At 57.1% G+C, this 17,007-nt stretch overlaps 1 protein-coding gene across 1 annotated transcript in view; it reads right to left on the bottom strand.

Annotated features, from left to right (window-relative positions):
• Nucleotides 1–8,341: 8,341 nt before the first annotated feature.
• SHANK3 (SH3 and multiple ankyrin repeat domains 3) overlaps nucleotides 8,342–17,007 on the bottom strand; it is a 353,875-nt gene continuing 345,209 nt past the window's right edge. Inside the window, exon 21 of the mRNA XM_035569314.2 lies at nucleotides 8,342–9,119. Within this exon, the coding sequence (XP_035425207.2) occupies nucleotides 8,576–9,119 (544 nt within the window). The 3' untranslated portion in view covers nucleotides 8,342–8,575. The remainder of the gene's footprint in view (nucleotides 9,120–17,007) is intronic.

The raw sequence follows: 17,007 nt of genomic DNA, 5'->3' as shown, positions 1-17,007 counted from the left end.
TGGCCCCTTCTGCACATGCTCCCACCCATGCCCGACGGACTCACTGCACATCCTCACTGCTTCCCCAGGGGGCCGGGGGCCAGGCCGCGGCCGTGGGTGACGGGGGGGGGGGCTGGGGTGCGCCCGGCATCGTCCTGGCCATGGGGGTGGCACGGCCATGCCCCGGGCTGGGCGAGAAGCTGCCCCCGTGCATGAGCAAACCAGGTGGGGACACAGGCCCAGGGCTCTCAGCTGTGACCCGGGCCAGCCGCTGCCGCACAGGGTGGGGGCACCAGTGGAGAGCAGGGGGGGCTGATGTGTGCCGAGGGGGCAGGGCAGCACGGGGAGGGGAAGGGGGCTGGGGGCTTGCTGTGGGGGGCTGATGGCGGCACGGGCAGGATTTAGGTTCCAGGGTCAGCATCTGCTACCCAGCTCTGTGCTGCCCCTGCACCCTCACGGGGCCCCCAGGCAGACAGAGCTGGGGGGGCTGCAGGAGGGGCTCCCCCCCCAGCTGCAGGGCCCCAGGAGCAGCCTCACACCCCAGTGCCCCCCCTCTAATGCCTCCCCAGCCCCAGTGCTGCAGCCCTCAGGAGTGTGGCACTGCCCCTCCTGCCCCTTCACCCCCCCCCCCCCCAAGCCTCCTGCCCCACGCCAGCCCCCCCAGGGGACCCTGCCTGGTGATGGGGAGTGGGACCGGCGCTGGGATGTGCGGCGCTCAGCCATGGGGGGTGATGCTCCTGGCCCTGTGGGAACCCCCCCTGGCCTGAATGTATTTGCCCCAGGAGAGGAGGACCCAGGGCTGGGGTGGCCGCTGCTCCCGGCACCGGGCACGCAGCCCCCCCTGCTCCTCACTGCTGTGCCTGGTGATTTATTTTGCTTGCCGGCCCCGTATATCCGACCAGTGCTAGTTTAGTGACTATACCTCCACTCCGCTCTATGTACCGATATTTATCTCGTAACTCGAACCAACAAGAGGAGTCCTGAGCAACTGTAACTTGTACAAAACCCTGGTTAAAGGTTCCCCCCTCACTGCCTTGTCATCCACTTGGTCTTTCAATAAAATATATGCTTGGTGTGACCGCGAGCCCTGCGGCGCTCTGTGCGGGTTGGGGTATGCGGCAGTAGCCCTGGGGCTGTGGGGAGGGGGCTGCCTGCGTCAATCCTGGGGGCAGGAGCCCTGGAAAGCTCCTGGGGGCGTGTGGGGCTGGAGAGGGGACCCCGTCCCTGCTGCTACCAAGGGTGACTGACATGGCTAGCCCCCGGGTGGCTCTGCCAGCCCGTGGGAGGGGGGCTGCGGGTGGTGGGTGTGGGTGGAGGGGCGCACTGCCCTGACCCCCCCCCCCCCGGCAGTGCTGGTCCCACCATGGCTCGAACAAAGTGACCAGCAGGAGATCACGGCCGCTTCAGTACCCCAGTATTGCCTGGCAGCAGATGTTCACAAGGCCCTGCAGCCGCTTTGCATGCAGCGTTTGCACCTAATTAAGCATATTCCAGTCAGGGCCAGTAACCCCAGCAAGGGAGTCATGGTGTGGGGGGGTCATTGAGGCAGCTGTGGTTCCATCCTGTGCTGGGAAGGGTGCTGGGGGCTTTCTCATAGGGTACCCCCTGGGGACACTGCGCATCTCCCCAGGTGTTCTCCTTTCCTCTCTTTCTGCCACCCACCCGCAAGGTGACCTTGATGTCGGTGCTTGCCATCAGCTGCAGATGTTGAACAAAGCTTTGTGCACGTCAGCCCAAGTTTGTGCACATCGCTTCAAGTTTTCGTGTAAGGTCTGGGAAACTCCAGCTACACATGTCCTGGGGAGCCAGGAGCTGCTTTCGCTGCCCTGCTCCTGGACGGCCAGCTCCGTCGGGGGATGCTGGCACACTCGCCCTTCCCTGGGACATCCCCATGGGGCTGCAGCTGCAGGGACGAGGACGATGCTTCGCCAAGGCTGGTTCCTGCCAGTGCTTCCCAGCCTGGCCTGAGGCACTGGGCTGGGTGCTGTGGCCCCGGGGGAGCCCCACTCCCTGCAGAGGGGCCCTGGCTCTGGGAAGCTGCTCCCCAGCACAGGGCGCCCCAGGGTGCTGGGTGCTGGTGTGGGTCTGCTACACACTGCCCCAGAGCTGTGGCGGTCACCAAGAGGCTCCGGCGTCCCTGTGCAGCGGGAAGTGGCCTCTGCTCAGCCCCAGCCCTGCTGCTGGCTGAGGCCGGGGGGCACAGAACCCCCCCCCAGCAGAGCAGCCGGGCTGTGACAGGTCTTGGTGCTGGGGTAACCAAAGGCTGGTGCAATCCCCAGGGACCGCAGAGGGATTGAAGCGGGGCCCCGGGTGCAACCCTGGTCCAGGGGCTGCTGCAGTGTGGAGCAGGGACTGCTAGAGCAGAAACACCACAGAACAAAACAGAGCTTTCTTATAAATTTATTACATAATAATAATAATAATATAATATAAGAAACATAGATCTCTGTGGGGTATGTGTATCACAACGTCAAGGGCGGGAGGTGAATGGTCACACCTCCATGACTCTGGAGAAGGAGAAATCTCCTCAGAAAATCCATACAAAATAAGGGTGAAGTCAAACTGACCCTGTAAAATTAAAAACAGAACAAAAACCCACAGGTGAGTTCGTCTGGGGGGAAACAAGAGTGTGGATGTGAGACGTGTGCGTGCGCGTGTGTTCACGCACGTGTGTGCGAGGGTGTGAGCCTGTCTATGCACATGCAGAGTCTGTGTGAGTGTGCACGCGCCCAGGGGCCGTGTGCATGTGGGTATATACGCACATGTATACATGCATGCCGGCAATGGGGGGGTATGCACGTGTGCTGGGAAAAAAATAAAACCAGGCCACACTTTGTTGCTGCTTCGAAATGGTTTGAGCTGCAAAAGCTCGCCCACCAGGAACAAAGTGCTTTGGGTTTTGTTTTCTCTTCTCTTAAAGTCAGAATTACAGACAGGGGTTTATGGAGAACAAGGATTGATGAATTTCGTCTGGACAAAGGAAAAATACCAACAACTTTTAAAAAAAAAATCCCTTCAAAGAAAAGAAAAGGTGTATCCATTTTTACAGAAGATAACCCAAGTCATTGAGAAGCCATGAGAATCACAGTAACGGCGGCGGGTCCTGGCACACCAGGACGTCCTGGCAGGTGGGGCCCAGCTGCGCTCAGGACCCTAGCCGCAAGGCCGGGTGGTTGGGTTCCTCGCCTATCGCTCTGCCTTCTCCTGAATGGCTTTTCAAAATGAAATGTCTCACTGGGTCTGGAGATGTTTGGAATGGAGATGCCAATGCCATCAGAGTAGATATAAAGTCAGAAAAGAGCTATCTACACATGGGAAAAAAAAATCCTCTTTGCTTCAGCTGAGAAAAAAAAAAAAAGTTTAGTAGCAGCAGCTGCGTTAGCTGGAAAGTTACGTTTCTGTCTAGGTGGGACTAGAAATGATCATGGGACAAGACCACTGCTGGCCGTCAGGCCGGTACGCAACCGACTGCTCCTGGTGACGCTGCCGCAGGGAACGGAGCCCCCGGGCAGACCAGTGCGGGGACATCCTCCAGCAAGTGCGGGGCACTCGAGACCTCAGCTTGGCTGGTGCTTGAAGCGGGGATGAAGCTGCTCGGGGCCAGCATGGCCACTGAGTGGGGCAGTGACGGGCACTGCCGGCTGGCCAGGCACAGGGGCAGAGCCCTGGGCCGCAGGTGGCACCGGTGAGACCGAGCTGTCCGGAGCAGGGAGGAGCTGGCCCTGGCCGCTCACATCTCGGGCAGGGCAAGCGCCCCGGGTGCCACCGCGCAACGGAGCAGGCTCGCCCCGCGGGTGCCCTGGCGCTGCCTGGGACGGTGCTGTCTCCAAAGTCCCAGGCCAATGCTCGTCCAGCTCCACACACATGTATGTCTATGAAGGGGACGGGAGGGTGATGAAGAGGATGAAGCTGTCGCTGCTGTGTGGACAGGGAGAGGGGAGCAGGACTTCGTGGCAGACCCAAGCAGCCACAGGGACAGGGGCGATGGCACGAGTGTGGTTGGAAGTCGCCTTCTTTTGTGTTATGCCTGACTGGGACCAGCCGTGGTGGCCCTGGGGCTGGCAGCCCTGAGGGTTCACGCAGTGTTTGCCAACACAGGTACGGCTGCAGCTGCTTCATGATGTGGAAGCTGGGGTGCACGTTGGGGCGGCACGGCCGCCAGCTCCGCCAGCAGCAGAGCAGTGCATCCACCATCTCCAGCCCTCGCCAGGAGGAGGGGGCAGCGCTAGGGGTGGAGGAGGGCTTTTCGGAAATGGCAAGAAGGCGTCCAGCTTTCCAGGTCCCAGACCGAACTTCCTGCAGAAAAGTTACGCTCTGCAGTCTTCTGGCCCCTCGCAGCGAGGGGCGGGTGCAGGCAGGGTCTCTGTACATCGCCCCAGAAGCAGCTGCAGAAGGGGCAGAGACCCGCAGTCCACGGGTGAGAGCCCGAGGGGCAGCCTGCACTCAGGACAACACGGTTACACTTCAACCCACAGTGCCCACCGGCCGCCCCGTGGCCCCAGGGGCCGGGGAGAGGCTTTTGGGGCTGTGCCGGGGGGATGCCAGGGAGCAGCAGGCAGCAGCTCTGCATGCTCCGGCTGGAGGAGGGGAGCAGCTCCACGCCCGTAGGACACAGGGCTACCGGGGGTGAGGGCTGCCGGGGTCTGCGTTACCTGCAGGTGGGGTGGAAAGAAGCTGGCAGTGAGATGGAAATGCCGTGGGAATGGAAGAGGTGAGAGCCACGCGGGAGGCTGGTGTGGCCAGGGCAGCGGGGCAGGAGATGGAGGTGCTGGGCTGGGGGGGGCAGCAGGGCCGGGGGCGAGGGCAGGGCAGGGGCTGCAGAGCCAAGCTGGGCAGCCTGGGCCAAGCCATCACTGGTGCAAAGCTTTGGAGCGGCCACCAAGCTGTGGTGTGCAGAAAGAAAGCGTGCTCTGCGGGGCCACGTCTGCCCCTTCCACACAGACAGGAGCGGCCATGGTGGGAGCCCGTGGGATGGAGCACAGGAGAGTGAGCCACGGGATGGCCAGGGAGCTCTGAAGCATGGGGAAGCAGAGGCAGAAGCCAGCAGAAGGACACGACCAGCCTAGGGACAAATGGGCGGGGGCTTCCCATGGCTCAGTGCAGGCTGGAAATGAGCATTTCTACATCAGTGAGAGGCTCCAGAGCAACCTCACAGAAGCAGCATGAGGAACAGACAGCCAAACTAATTTTTTTTTTTTTGAAATTCTAAAGTTTTACAGAGTTTGAGGCAGAGCTTGCATGACATGGAGCCTGGGACAAGCCTGCCTGCGCGCCCGGTCCCCGCAGCAGCGGAGCTGGCATGCGGCAGTGACGCGGAGGCTCTGTGCGCCCACGGGTGCCACCAGGACGTGGCAGTGCCACTTCGCCAGGCATGGGGGCTGAAGAAGCAGCATCAGCCTGAACATTCGGGTCGCAGGGGGCAAGTGGTGGGCTTGGCTTGTGGCAACGTGTGTACAGACAGCATTGAGGGTCCAGGCACTGCAGAGCATGTGGGAGGCGATGAGGGGGGGCAGGCAGGGGACACATGGAGCCGGTAGGTCTGCAGGCAGCGAGCTACGTGCCAGGGGTGCAGCAGCGGCGGTGGCAGCGGTTGTCGGCACAGCCTTGTTGTGCCAGCAAGTGCCACCCTGCCAGCGGCATGGGACATCCCTAGTACAGAACTGTCCCCATCTGTGCATGAGCATGCCAGCAAGCGTTTGTGACCAGAAGGTGATAATTAATGCCAGGACAGGTTAAGGAGCTGGAAATGTGGGCAATGGAGAGAGTGAGTGGGCTGTGGGCAGCTCAGCATGGGGAGCAGGGCATAATTCAGTGCGTCTGAAAGTGCTGCTGGCCTTGCGAGAGGCCATTGTGGAGGGCTTGCGGGTGCTTGGGCGGGGGATGGAGGAGGGCGGGTGGTGAATGGGAGCAGCGGGGTATATGCAGGGCATGGAGGGGTGCACGGAGGCAGAGGCGTGATGGGGCAGGCTGCAGCGATGGGCATGGGGGCAGGCACGGCGGCAGGGGCAGGACATGGTCACACACCATACAGCGGTAGCGTTGGCACACACAGGAGGGGTGGGGAGGAGACTAATGAATACGATGGCAAACCTGGTCAACAAAGAGGTGGCTTCAGGCAGACACAATGGTTGCTATTACAATTAGGATGCCTCTTGGCTCACCAGGTTATTGGATGGGAGGCCTGGAGTACCCTGGGGTATCTACAGCAGGATTTTTGCTTGCAGAATAAGAAGGTACAGGTTGAAACCCCCTCTTGCCTTCCCCATGCGACTGTCCCAGCTGCAAGCACTGGGATGTTGCCTGGGGAGGGAAGAAGTGCTTGTGAATACACAGAATTCAGCGGTTTCTGGAGAGCTCTGTATAGAGCTGTTTTGGGCACGTGCCCAGCAAGAGAGCTCAGGGAAAAGGAGACAGCACCACAGCCTGCCAGGATCTGTCCCGAAGAGGGCCTCAGCCTGGTGCTCACACGCAGGAGGAGGGGCTGCAGCCCCAACCCTTGGCCTGTGCCTTTCCACTGGCTGAAGGTTGTGAAGGTTCAGAGATGTGTGAGGGTCAGAAGGAACCTCCTTGTCCTTCCCTCTAGCACCAGAAGAGTTAATGCCTTCATGGGGGACTCAGCTTTTGGGGAACACCAGTCACCAAGCCATCCCCTCCCGAGCTGGCTGGGGCGAGCCCCTGGCCACCCCTGAGCCTGGGTGCGCAATGCTGTTGAGGGTGCAGTGCGGAGGGGAGCGCATGGGGCAGGGGGACAGGGACCGGGCTGGGGGATGGGGACGCTGCCTCCTCTGGCTCTGGGGCTGCCCCTGGGCACCCCAGCCTCCTCAGCCACTGGGTGTAATGCCAGTGCTGCCCCTCGCTTGCCTCCGGCTGGGGTTCCCAGCACAGCGCTCGCTCTGGGGCACGGCACAGCCTGCGCAGCCCTCGGCCGGCTGCGGTGCGCTGCGGGCACAGGGTCCGAGGGCGGGCGATTGCCCCAGCGCTGGAGGCGGGAGGAGGACCTGAAGCCATGGGGGCCCTGCGCCTGCCGGAGGCGCAGGGTTGCTGCAGGGTAGTGGAAGCTCTCCATGCATCTCTGCCTGCGGGGATGGAAGACTTGGTGTGTCCCAAAAACCAAGTTTTGTTTTGTGTTTCTAAATCTTTAAAATCCAGAGTGTCTGAAAGGAGCTGTTGGTTTTTTTTTTTTTTTTTTAAAAAGACTTTAACATTCATTCAGTCAGTCACTAAAAACTCCCATGAGTCATGGGCGTCCCAGGGGAGGGGTGCAGGCACCACCTCATCAGCATCTCAACAAGTCTAGAGATATATAGATTTAGTAAAATTATAACAAAATCAGGTGGCTATAGCTATAGATATAGATATATAGATATTTGTTCTCTCTTTTCAAATATATAGCTGATTAAAAAGATGCAAAATAAGGATGACTAAGACGGAGTGGGAATCCTGTAGTTCAGTATCGTCTTTTGTAGATCATCAGCTGCTCTCTATATAAATGCACGGAGATTATATATTATCCATCAATGTGTCCCCCTTGGAAACAAGACCCCAAACCAAGAGCAAATAAAACACCTCCCCCCACCCCCCACCCCTTTGAACGTTGGCAAAGCGTTTTCTGCTGGATTCCCCACCGGCCTCCCTCTGACTCCCCCCAAACATGCTTCTATCCATGCGGTTTCGGTCCCTCTCTCTCCAGGGCAAACCAAGCGCAACCAGGCAGGGGAGCAGAGTCCACAGGCCTGGCTCTCTCACGCTTGACGCTCTTCTCACCTGCACGGCAAGGCTTGCTCCTGCCTGCGACAGGTCTGCCGGAGGAGCCGCGGCAGGGTCGGAGCAGGGCGCGGGCGGGAGCAGGGCGGCCGTCACCGCGGCTCTCCTGGCACGCAGCGAGGCTGCCCTGCCACGGGCCCTGCTCCTGCTGCCGCCCTTCCTCGCCCAGCCCCACGGGGCCTCCGTCCTGCTCCTGCCCCCGCAGCACCCTGCCTGCCTCCCACAGCAGCCCGCGCTGCCGGGGCCCTGCCTTGCCGTGCTCCCCACACGCAGCCTCTTGGGGCAGTGCGTCTGGCCTGCCACCTCCCTGCCTGCCACACAAGGGACTTGCGAGCAGCGCTGGGCTCGCAGGAAAACCCATGCAGAGCCTGCTGCTCAGAAGCCCTTGCCCTGCACAGGTTCGGTGCCTCGACTGCACGGCGGCCCTGCACAGTCCCCCCCCAACCAGGTGTCACCGTCCCACAGGTCCTGCGCAGGGAGCCCGGGCGCGGCGGCACCTGGCGCCTCAGCCCCTCCTGCCACCAGCGACGCCCCAGGGAAGAGCACATCAAGCGATATACAGGCCAGACTCTCTGGGAGGAACAGAAAAGAGGATGTATTTCATGCAACATTCCTTTTCCCGAAGGCGTCGCGGGCCTGGTGGGGCTGAGCGGGGTCTGCGTGTATGTGGCACGCAGGCTGTGTGTGAGCGGGTGGGAGCCCCTTGGCTCCGCGCCCTTCAGTGCAGTGCTCAGAGTAGAAAGAGAATCAAACTGGGTTTTATTAGTCTAGTAGAAACACCCCCCCCTCCCCGTGTGGTGGCTCTGGAAGAGGCCAGCGCTGCCTAGGACGGTCAGCTGTCTACCAGCTGCTTGAGTGCCCGCTCAATGTTCATACGGTGCCCAACCCGTGTCACCCCCAACTCCACAAAGTCCTCCTTGGTGAGGGCGGGCAGGTGTGTGCCCTCTATTTCATGGTCCTCAAACTTGTCTCGGTGCTCCACCAAGTTGATGCTTTCCAGCCAGTCCCCGACGTCATACTTGTTCCACAGGTGGAGGGGTTTCTGCATGAAGGGCCTTGGTGGGTGGAGGGTGTGCAGGGGCGGCCCTGGAGAGGGGGACGGGGACGGGGAGCGGCTCCGGGCGCTCACGCTCCTCACCACAAAACGCACCTCCTTGGGCTCATGTGGGATGGAGAGGCTGGAAGATTTGAGGATGGTGGGAGGGGTCAGACCATAGGGCCGCACGGTGCTGAGGGGCTCTGTCCGATCCAGAGCCGGCTTCACGGGGCTGGGGGTACGTCGGGTTACAGGGTAGCGACTGCCAGGTCGAACTGTGTAGGTGGTCCCGGAGCTCCGCTGGGAAATGGTGCTGAGTTCTCCTAAACTACTGAAAAGTCTGCAGAAAGAACGGTACAGCGAGAGAGAGAGGAGAAAGAGCAGAGGGCGGGGTGAGGCCAGGTCCCCAGACACAGCGGCACACACACAACACGCGGGGCGGCCGCTGCAGGGCTGGGCCAGCCTCAGGCAGCAGGGGTGGCTCTGCAGTGCTCGGGGACACGGGCTCGGAGGACTTTGGCCAAGAGTTTCTGCAAGCCCTGCGAGGTCTATTCCAGAGGAGGCAGAAGAGGTTCAAGCAAGTATCTCCGGTTCCTGGCCAAACCTGCCCTAGCTGCCACGGCCCTGAAGCCCATGGAGACCTCCTGGGGAGCAACCTGGCCCTGCAGCCCCCTGCGGCCGTGCCGAGATGGCTGCAGCTGCAGCCCCTGCACCGCTGCCTGCCTTGGCGCATCAGCAGGAGGCTGTGGCAGAGCCGTGCTGAGCCATGCCGGCCCCCTCCCACCAGGAACCACCTCCCCTTGCTTACACCTCTAGCTCCAGTTTGCAGTCGGGTCCCGCCATGGACCCAGAGCAAAACATAACACCTCAAGCCATCTGCCATGGGGGCAGAGCCCCTTCCTGGGACAAGGGGACCCCCCCCCCTGACCACACCAGGCAGCGCCATGTGGGTGGGAGGGCCGTCGTGCCACCCCTAGCATGGCGACAGCGGGGCCTGGCTGCCACCGGAGTGGTGGCAAGCTCCCTAGCGTGGGCCGTGCAATGGGCAAAGAGGTGTCTGAACAGTCTTATCTTGTGTTATGCCACATATCTGCCTCCCTGGGCATTTTACGCCTTGGTCTGCATGTTTGTGTGCGTGCTGGGGGCATGGGCAGGCTGGCGCTGCTGGGGCAGCAGGTCTCACTTGTCGAGTAGGACGCACAGTATGCCTGGGCACTGGCCTGTCTGCTCCCCACTAGCTCTCCATGCTGCAGGAACACTTTCCTTCTGCCATCACCTACTTGTCTTTACTACTTCGCCTGGCATAAACAAGTATTCTCGGTATGTGAAAAGAAACAGACAAAAAAAATGATGGGGAGAAAACCTGGAGGGCAAGGCCTTTGAGCATAATGGCCTGAGCGAGTCCCTCAGCTTGGGAAGCTTGGGGACAAGCACCTACCACCGGTGGCTGTTGGGGCCAGGACCGGCCAGGGGACCCTGGGGCTCTGCGTGGTCTCTCTAGTCTGGCAGTGGAGGCAAACGCAGCATGCTGAACCAGGCCTTTGGCTGCGGCTACATCCTATCTCCAATTACCTTGACTACTGCTCTTTGACTGGGCTGCGCTTTGCTAACGTACACCCAACAGAACACGTTGGCCTTGGTGGGCGAGCTAGCCCACCACTGCTGCCGGGTTGGAGATGAGCACAGATGGTTTCTGGAGAGCAGCCGGGTGCTGCGGCCTGAACGCCTGCAGCAGCTCCTCAGCCTCAGGGCTCCAAGGCCTGGGCAGTGGCCCATGAACCGTGGCTGATCGGGGCCTGGGTGGTCCCGCAGCAGAAATGCTGCAGACCTGAGGTGGTGAGAATGCTCCTGAATGGAAGCAAAGGTCTGCTGCTCTGGGTCTGCGCACCCCTGGGCCGGGAGGCGCAGCACTACTGGGGCTGGACTGGCGATCTCTGCTGAACAGCGCTGCCCACTGCTGTGAGTCAGGCAATGTCAGCGTGCTTGTCCTCTGAGCGGGGCTGCGGCTCCCCGTGCCTGCAGGCTGCAGGTACGCCACTGCCACGTCAGTGACCAGAGCCCCTCAGCCCAGCCCCGCAGAGCAGAACGCTGCCCCGTGAAGTCAGAGCCTGAAGCTTGGCACTTGAAAGCATCAGAGCGCTCCTCCCTGGGCCTGCAGCAAGTGGGACCTCCCAGTCCTGGAGCTGCTCTTGGGCTGCAACGAGACAGCACGGTGTGCACGCCTGGCATCCCCAGGGCTGCTGCCGCCTGGCACCACCACCTGCAGCCTGACGCACTGCAGTCCCCTGCTCCCCTCTGAGCTCTGCCTTCCCCTCGGGGTCACTCCTGGGACAGACGGACACTGAAGAGCCTTTGATGGCTACAGCAATCCATGGACTACACTAAGCACGCTGCCATTAATGCAGACACCACACAAGACATGGTCTGGGAAGTTAATACATGTCAATGATTTCTTAGAGAGATGGCTCCGAGAAGATGAGCTTAACATGAATATGAAGGTCTGTCCAGAGTCTGTGGGCTTAGCCACACTGCCTTTTATTCTTATTTTCTTCCTACCTTGGCACAGAAAGCAAGAGTGATAAAGAAGCGTGATGACGAATCACATTTAGGAAGCTCCATCAATATAAAAGGGGAACAACCGAATGACCTTGAGGACTGCAGTACGAAAAACAGAACAAAAAGTGACAGTACGAAATTCAGTGTCCTACTGGCAAGGATCTCTGCTTTCAGATGGAGCTCGTTTATGGGAATTGATGAAGGAAGAGAAAGTTCTGGGTCTACTGGTGCACCCTAAGATGGCCGGGAGGCACCAGTGTGGCAAGAATACTGCAAGATCTGAAGTGTGCATTAATGTCGCCATACAAGACACCGATGCAATCTATTGTGAAATTCTGAGCACAATTCTGGTCCCGTATGTTCAAGAAAGGTAAATTTGAACAGGAATGGCTGCAGACAATGGCAGCTGGTGTGCCAAGAGCTTGTTCAACCTGGCAAAGGCAGGACAGAGAGGGAAATTGCTGTCAGAGGCTGTGAAAGGAGAAGAGATGCTTAGCCTGGAGGGTGTCAAGGACGCCAGACCTCAAACACACGCAGGCTGGTTAGCAGACAGCACCTAGCTTTCAGACTGATAGCGTTGGTCAGGGAAGCTGGTGGGCCACCAGGCCTCAGCTCAGTCTGCAGAGCGAGGACGTGGTTAGGGCCCACGGCGAGTAATGAACTGAGACAAAGCCCTGGGCCTCTCTTTTCAGGCATGCAATTAGCTGCACAGGGTTATTGCCTGAAGATTCACCTTCCACGTGGTTTGCAAAACAACCCCGAATCTGTGTCCAAACATGAATTAACCTTGGTATAGGATGAATGACAACTGCTGCACTGAGGGTTTGAGGGCAGCAACATGCTGCGCGCTCCTGTCTCCAGACATCATCTGCACTACATCTTCCTGGGCAGCTGTTCAATTTCTGCTTGTACAGTCAGTAATAAGATCTTCCACACAAGGCTCTGTATAGTCTGTTGTGAGAGAACTTCTATGCCATGGCATAACCAGTACATTCAGGATGTGAGATCAGACAGTGGAGACCAGCCCTACAAATGTTGCAACTTGCCTTGAGTGTTTTTGAGTTTAGGCTGCAAATAAAGAGGGTTTGTGAGGGTGGGGCATATCCTTCCAGAGGATTTAGAAAACTCCACAAATGGCACAGTGGGCCATTACTGTCCAGTTGTGTTCTGGTATTACTGCCACCCCTCTTTCAAGAGCTGGGGGTAAGACTGCCATGCAGTTATCTCCCAGACAGTAGCAAACACAGCAATGCTTCTATTAGTTTTCACCTGCTTGTGACAAGGGGTTACCAACCATGTGGTGAGATGCTGCAGTGCTGGGGGCAGCGAGGCCCTGCTGGCATTGCAGGCGGTCCTTCCGCAGCAGGCAGTGCCCCCAAGGAGATGCAGAGAGGCAGCGGGACCAAGCCTCCAGCAGTCCTGGGCATGCGCCCCCCTAAGAGTGGTGGGCACCTGATGCCTGGCCAGCAGCATGGGCCTTGCTACCAGGCATGCAGGTCCCAGATGAGACCATAGCATGCTTCTGTGGGTCAGTTTCTTCTCTCAGGGTCTGGAGAGCTTGGGGAAAGGGCTTGCTGGAGCCCCATGCAAGAAATCAGCTGTGTGCCCAGGCTTCCAGGGCCAGCATGTTCCTGCAGCAGTGAAACAGGGGAGCCGAAGCCGACCTTTTCTGGACATGGCCGGTCAGCAGATGTAATTTGCAGGTCTGTTCTCTGCGGAGCACTGGCTTGCTCAGCACAATGGACTGCTGGCAACACACTGTTGGCTCTCAACACTTTCAGGAGGACTGTTTTGCCAGCCACGCATTATGTCCAGAGGTTTCTGATGCCCTGTCCAGCTCTGGAAGATGACTTCATTACAGGCCATCAGGACAATTGTTTGCTCACAGGCACTTTATTCTGTGCTGAAGCCAGGTAAGTTTTTCTGGATATGATCCTTCACAAGTGGTATCTCAACACAATCTCCTTTCTGACAACTTGCACATTATGCATAACAACCATATCTGCTTAGAGGGCTTTTTCTGGGTCATTGCTCTTTGTTACAGGCTCATACTGGCATATTAGCGTTTTGCCAGCGGACTACACATTGATACAGATGTACCAGCCAGCTGTAACAAGCTGAGGCCAAGTGCTGCTTTAGGATGATGCTATCAAAGCCTTTATGTTTGTCAGGTTTCATGAATACTAAGGTGTTGCCCACTTCTTTGGGCAACATTATGGAAACGTAACTGGGAAGCTTGACAAGAAAAACAAAATACTTTGCTTTCCACTTACAGTGATGCTCCAACTGGGCCTTGGAAGATGAGCAGCACAGAAATGGTGGGGTTGCTGGCTGTCTCAGATTTCACTGTGGCAGCGCTGATAGCTGTTACAGGGCTGCCCTCAAGCTTTCCTTTTCTGAACAAGTCCAGGTTATAGCAGCTCTTACCCCTTGTCGTGCAGAGGTCAGTGATGGCAGTCTGTTGGCAACAGCAGTAGCAGTAGATTGGTTGCCTGGATTGCTTCTTCAGAGCAGGCAGAAAAAGCAGCCTTTGAGACACAGAATGCAAGGCCTGATTTGTACACCACAGCATATGTATGGAACTGACTGAAATCAGTAAGAGGGGGAGAACAGGTCTCATGGGAAGCAATCTCAAGGCAAAGAAACACCAGCTTGCTGAAAAAGGAAGTTATAACCAAACAAAGAGGGATTATGCATTTGCAGGACAGCTAATTAAGCCTTCTGGGAATACTTTTACTGAAGGTATTAAACCACAGATTTCTTGAATAAGTCACTAACGGATGAGCATTCTTTCTTTGAACTCTGTATCTCAGTCCCAATTTCTTCAAGAGTAACAAAGGCTAGGGAGGATTCAGCAACAGAGGTAACGCACCGCCAATCACTCCAAAGAGAAGCCATTGCTTTTGCTCAGCAAGTCTTTGTTTTTACTGCTCTTGGCTTCCAGGTGTTTTCCTACTGGTGTTCAAAGGCATCTCCACTGCTTTTCATTAGGACTGCATGAGGGATTCACTGCATGTAATGAACAACCTTCACTACCAGATCACCGAGACACAAGACTGCTCTCGTGATTCTCCACCAGTGCTCGGTGCACCCAAAGGCTCTGACGTGGAGCTCGGTGCAATTTGGGATCGTGGCCAGGCTGTGCTTTAAGGTTAGGATTGGAGACTAATCCTCTCTCTCTCTTTGCTTAAATGCAGCTGGAAACTTTGGTTCTTGCTGCCTAGGAAGGTACATACACAGATGATACCGCACCTCTACAGCTCTCGTCTCAAAAGGATTTGGTTTTCTAGAATTTTCTCAAGAGAACTGTCCCTGAAAAGGGAGGGCAAAAGGGAAGAGTACAGAACTGAAAGAAAACCTCTCTGGATAGCCTCTAAACCAAAAATCAGAAGCACTTGTGCTACTTGTCACCATGAAAATAACACAGCTGCCAAGCAGGACAAAGACTGGTGTGAGCTGGTTGCTCCCACATGCTGCTTTCTATGTGACAAAGGTGTACCAGGGGAAGGAGGACTTCCCATCCCCGCCTGTGGTTCAGATCTTGCCGACAGTCAGTTTGGACACGCTTTATTTGGTGGTGCTGGTGGAGGAGTTTGGGCAAAAAGCTGTAAAGAGACACACTTCTTCACAAACCCTTGAGAAAGTCCCACTAGCGGAGCACCAGGCAAAACCTCGTCATGTCAGAACTAGGAAAGCAGCTCTGTGCCCAAAGCTGTATGCTCTATCTAGACAGAGAATCCACAGGAAAAAAGGCAGCGTCGCAGCCATCCTGCTTCCACACAGTGCACTGCACCAGAGCAGACAGAGCTGCATTAATGGAAGATTTATGAACTCTTCTCAGGGACCATTTGCTAACCCACTTCTCATCCTTAACTACTGAATTTCAGCAAGAAATTTGTTACTGGCTTTCAGCAAAAGAATCCAAAGAGAGGATAAGCTTATACCCCTATGAGAAACCCTGCAGGGGAAGGGGTACCCAACAGCGCGTGAGGCTTATCTGAAGAACTACTGAGAGGAAGGATTTTCTCTGAAGGCAATCTAATTTCCTGCTGTCATTTTTTCTTAGGACTCTACTCGTGCAGCCACCACTTTCATTAAGGAGGATAAATCTGGCACTCCTGAATTATTCTCTTTCACAGTAAAAAAAACAAAAGGATACTGAGAGGGAACACCTACAGAAGCGACACAAACAAGTGGGGTTAATTGTACACAGTGTACTGTCCTTCCTGAACGCAATGCACTAACTCTGCCAGCATCTGGAGGGCCTGATGATGCTGAAGAACTGGACGAGTCTCTCTTACACAAGAATGATCAAAAAAAGAATAGAATTGCTACAGCTTGTAACTCTAATGGCTGCTATGCTTCTGCATGGAGCCTCCTGAGCACAAATAAATGTAGAATTGTGGGCAGCACGTATGCATGAAGTCCTAGAGAACAGGGCAGCTTGGTCCTGTGAAGCACACTTTGCGAAGAAGGGCTACCACGGGCAGAGCTCTCGTGTCCTTGGCATGTCAGACTTAAAATGCGCAGGAGACAGATCAGCAGTGCTGATCATGTGCAACTGGTCTCACATTTCCAGAAAGGGTCAGACTTGTATATGCTGTGTCCTTATCGATGGCCACGGGAGCGAAGCCCTGGCACACGTGAGGTGCAGCCGCTTCGCTGGAGAGCCAGCACAGCACAGCTTTCACAGGGCTCACAGACTCTGCAGGGCACAGAAACTGCATTGGGCGTGACAGATGAAGTTGATGCCTTCTGAAAGCAGCTGATGCACTGCACAAGAACAGTATAATCAGCTCGTGCAAATGACGTGGCTACACACAGTACTTCATGCATGGAACAGCCCTGCTGCAGCAGCACTGCTGCAGGTCACACGAGCGTGCCACTGCCCAGAAATCTCAGGCCAACTTCCCAAATCATCAGATTCATTCCAGATGTTGTTTGCAGTGGGAAGGTACGCATTTCTGGGAGAACTCAGAAGTAGGGCACCTCTCTTCTGAGAACGATGACTCCTTCGGACCAGACTGCAGGTCTGTTCCTTCCCGGGAACTGGCTGGTAAGAGAGCCGCATGAGCTATCTGTTAATGTGGCTTAGGGCAAAGCAGCCAGCGGGCAGAACGGCCTTCCAGACACCCCACCGTGCGGGGGGAAAGGGGAACCGTGCGGCAGCTCCGGCAGAAGGATGGTGACGGGGTACCTGCAGGGGCTGCACCTCCCCTCAGCCTTCGGTGAGGAGAACGAGCAACCTCCAGAAAGCAATCCTTCTTTTCCCACTGCCTATCGAGTTGCTGTGGCAACCAACATGCTTAGCCTACGGAGCAAGAATTTGGCAATGGCAGCCCGCTCTCAGTGCCTGTCTCGGCTGCAGCCGTTGTCCGGCTGCTCAGCAAAGCAGCGCTGTAACTCCTCGGGAACTCCTGCCTTCAGGAAGGAGGACGCAGGGAGCGCCAGGCTGGCCAGCCTCACACCGGTCCCTGGGCAGGAGACAGAGAAAATCATCCCGGAAACCATTTCCAGCCATACCGAGGATGAGAAGGTGACTGGGACGTTGTGAAGGGGAAGTCATGCCTGATCAGTCTGTCAGCCTTCCGCAGCCAAATGATGAACTTGGTGGAAGAGGAGAGACTAATGGATGTTTTTTATCTTGACTTCAGCAAGGCCAAAAACCCATC

The sequence above is a fragment of the Cygnus atratus genome, chromosome 1 (genome assembly GCF_013377495.2).
Source record: "Cygnus atratus isolate AKBS03 ecotype Queensland, Australia chromosome 1, CAtr_DNAZoo_HiC_assembly, whole genome shotgun sequence".
Lineage (NCBI taxonomy): Eukaryota > Metazoa > Chordata > Aves > Anseriformes > Anatidae > Cygnus > Cygnus atratus.
The sequence above is the reverse complement of the archived record's forward strand: the minus strand, read 5'-3'. Positions and strand labels throughout refer to the sequence as shown.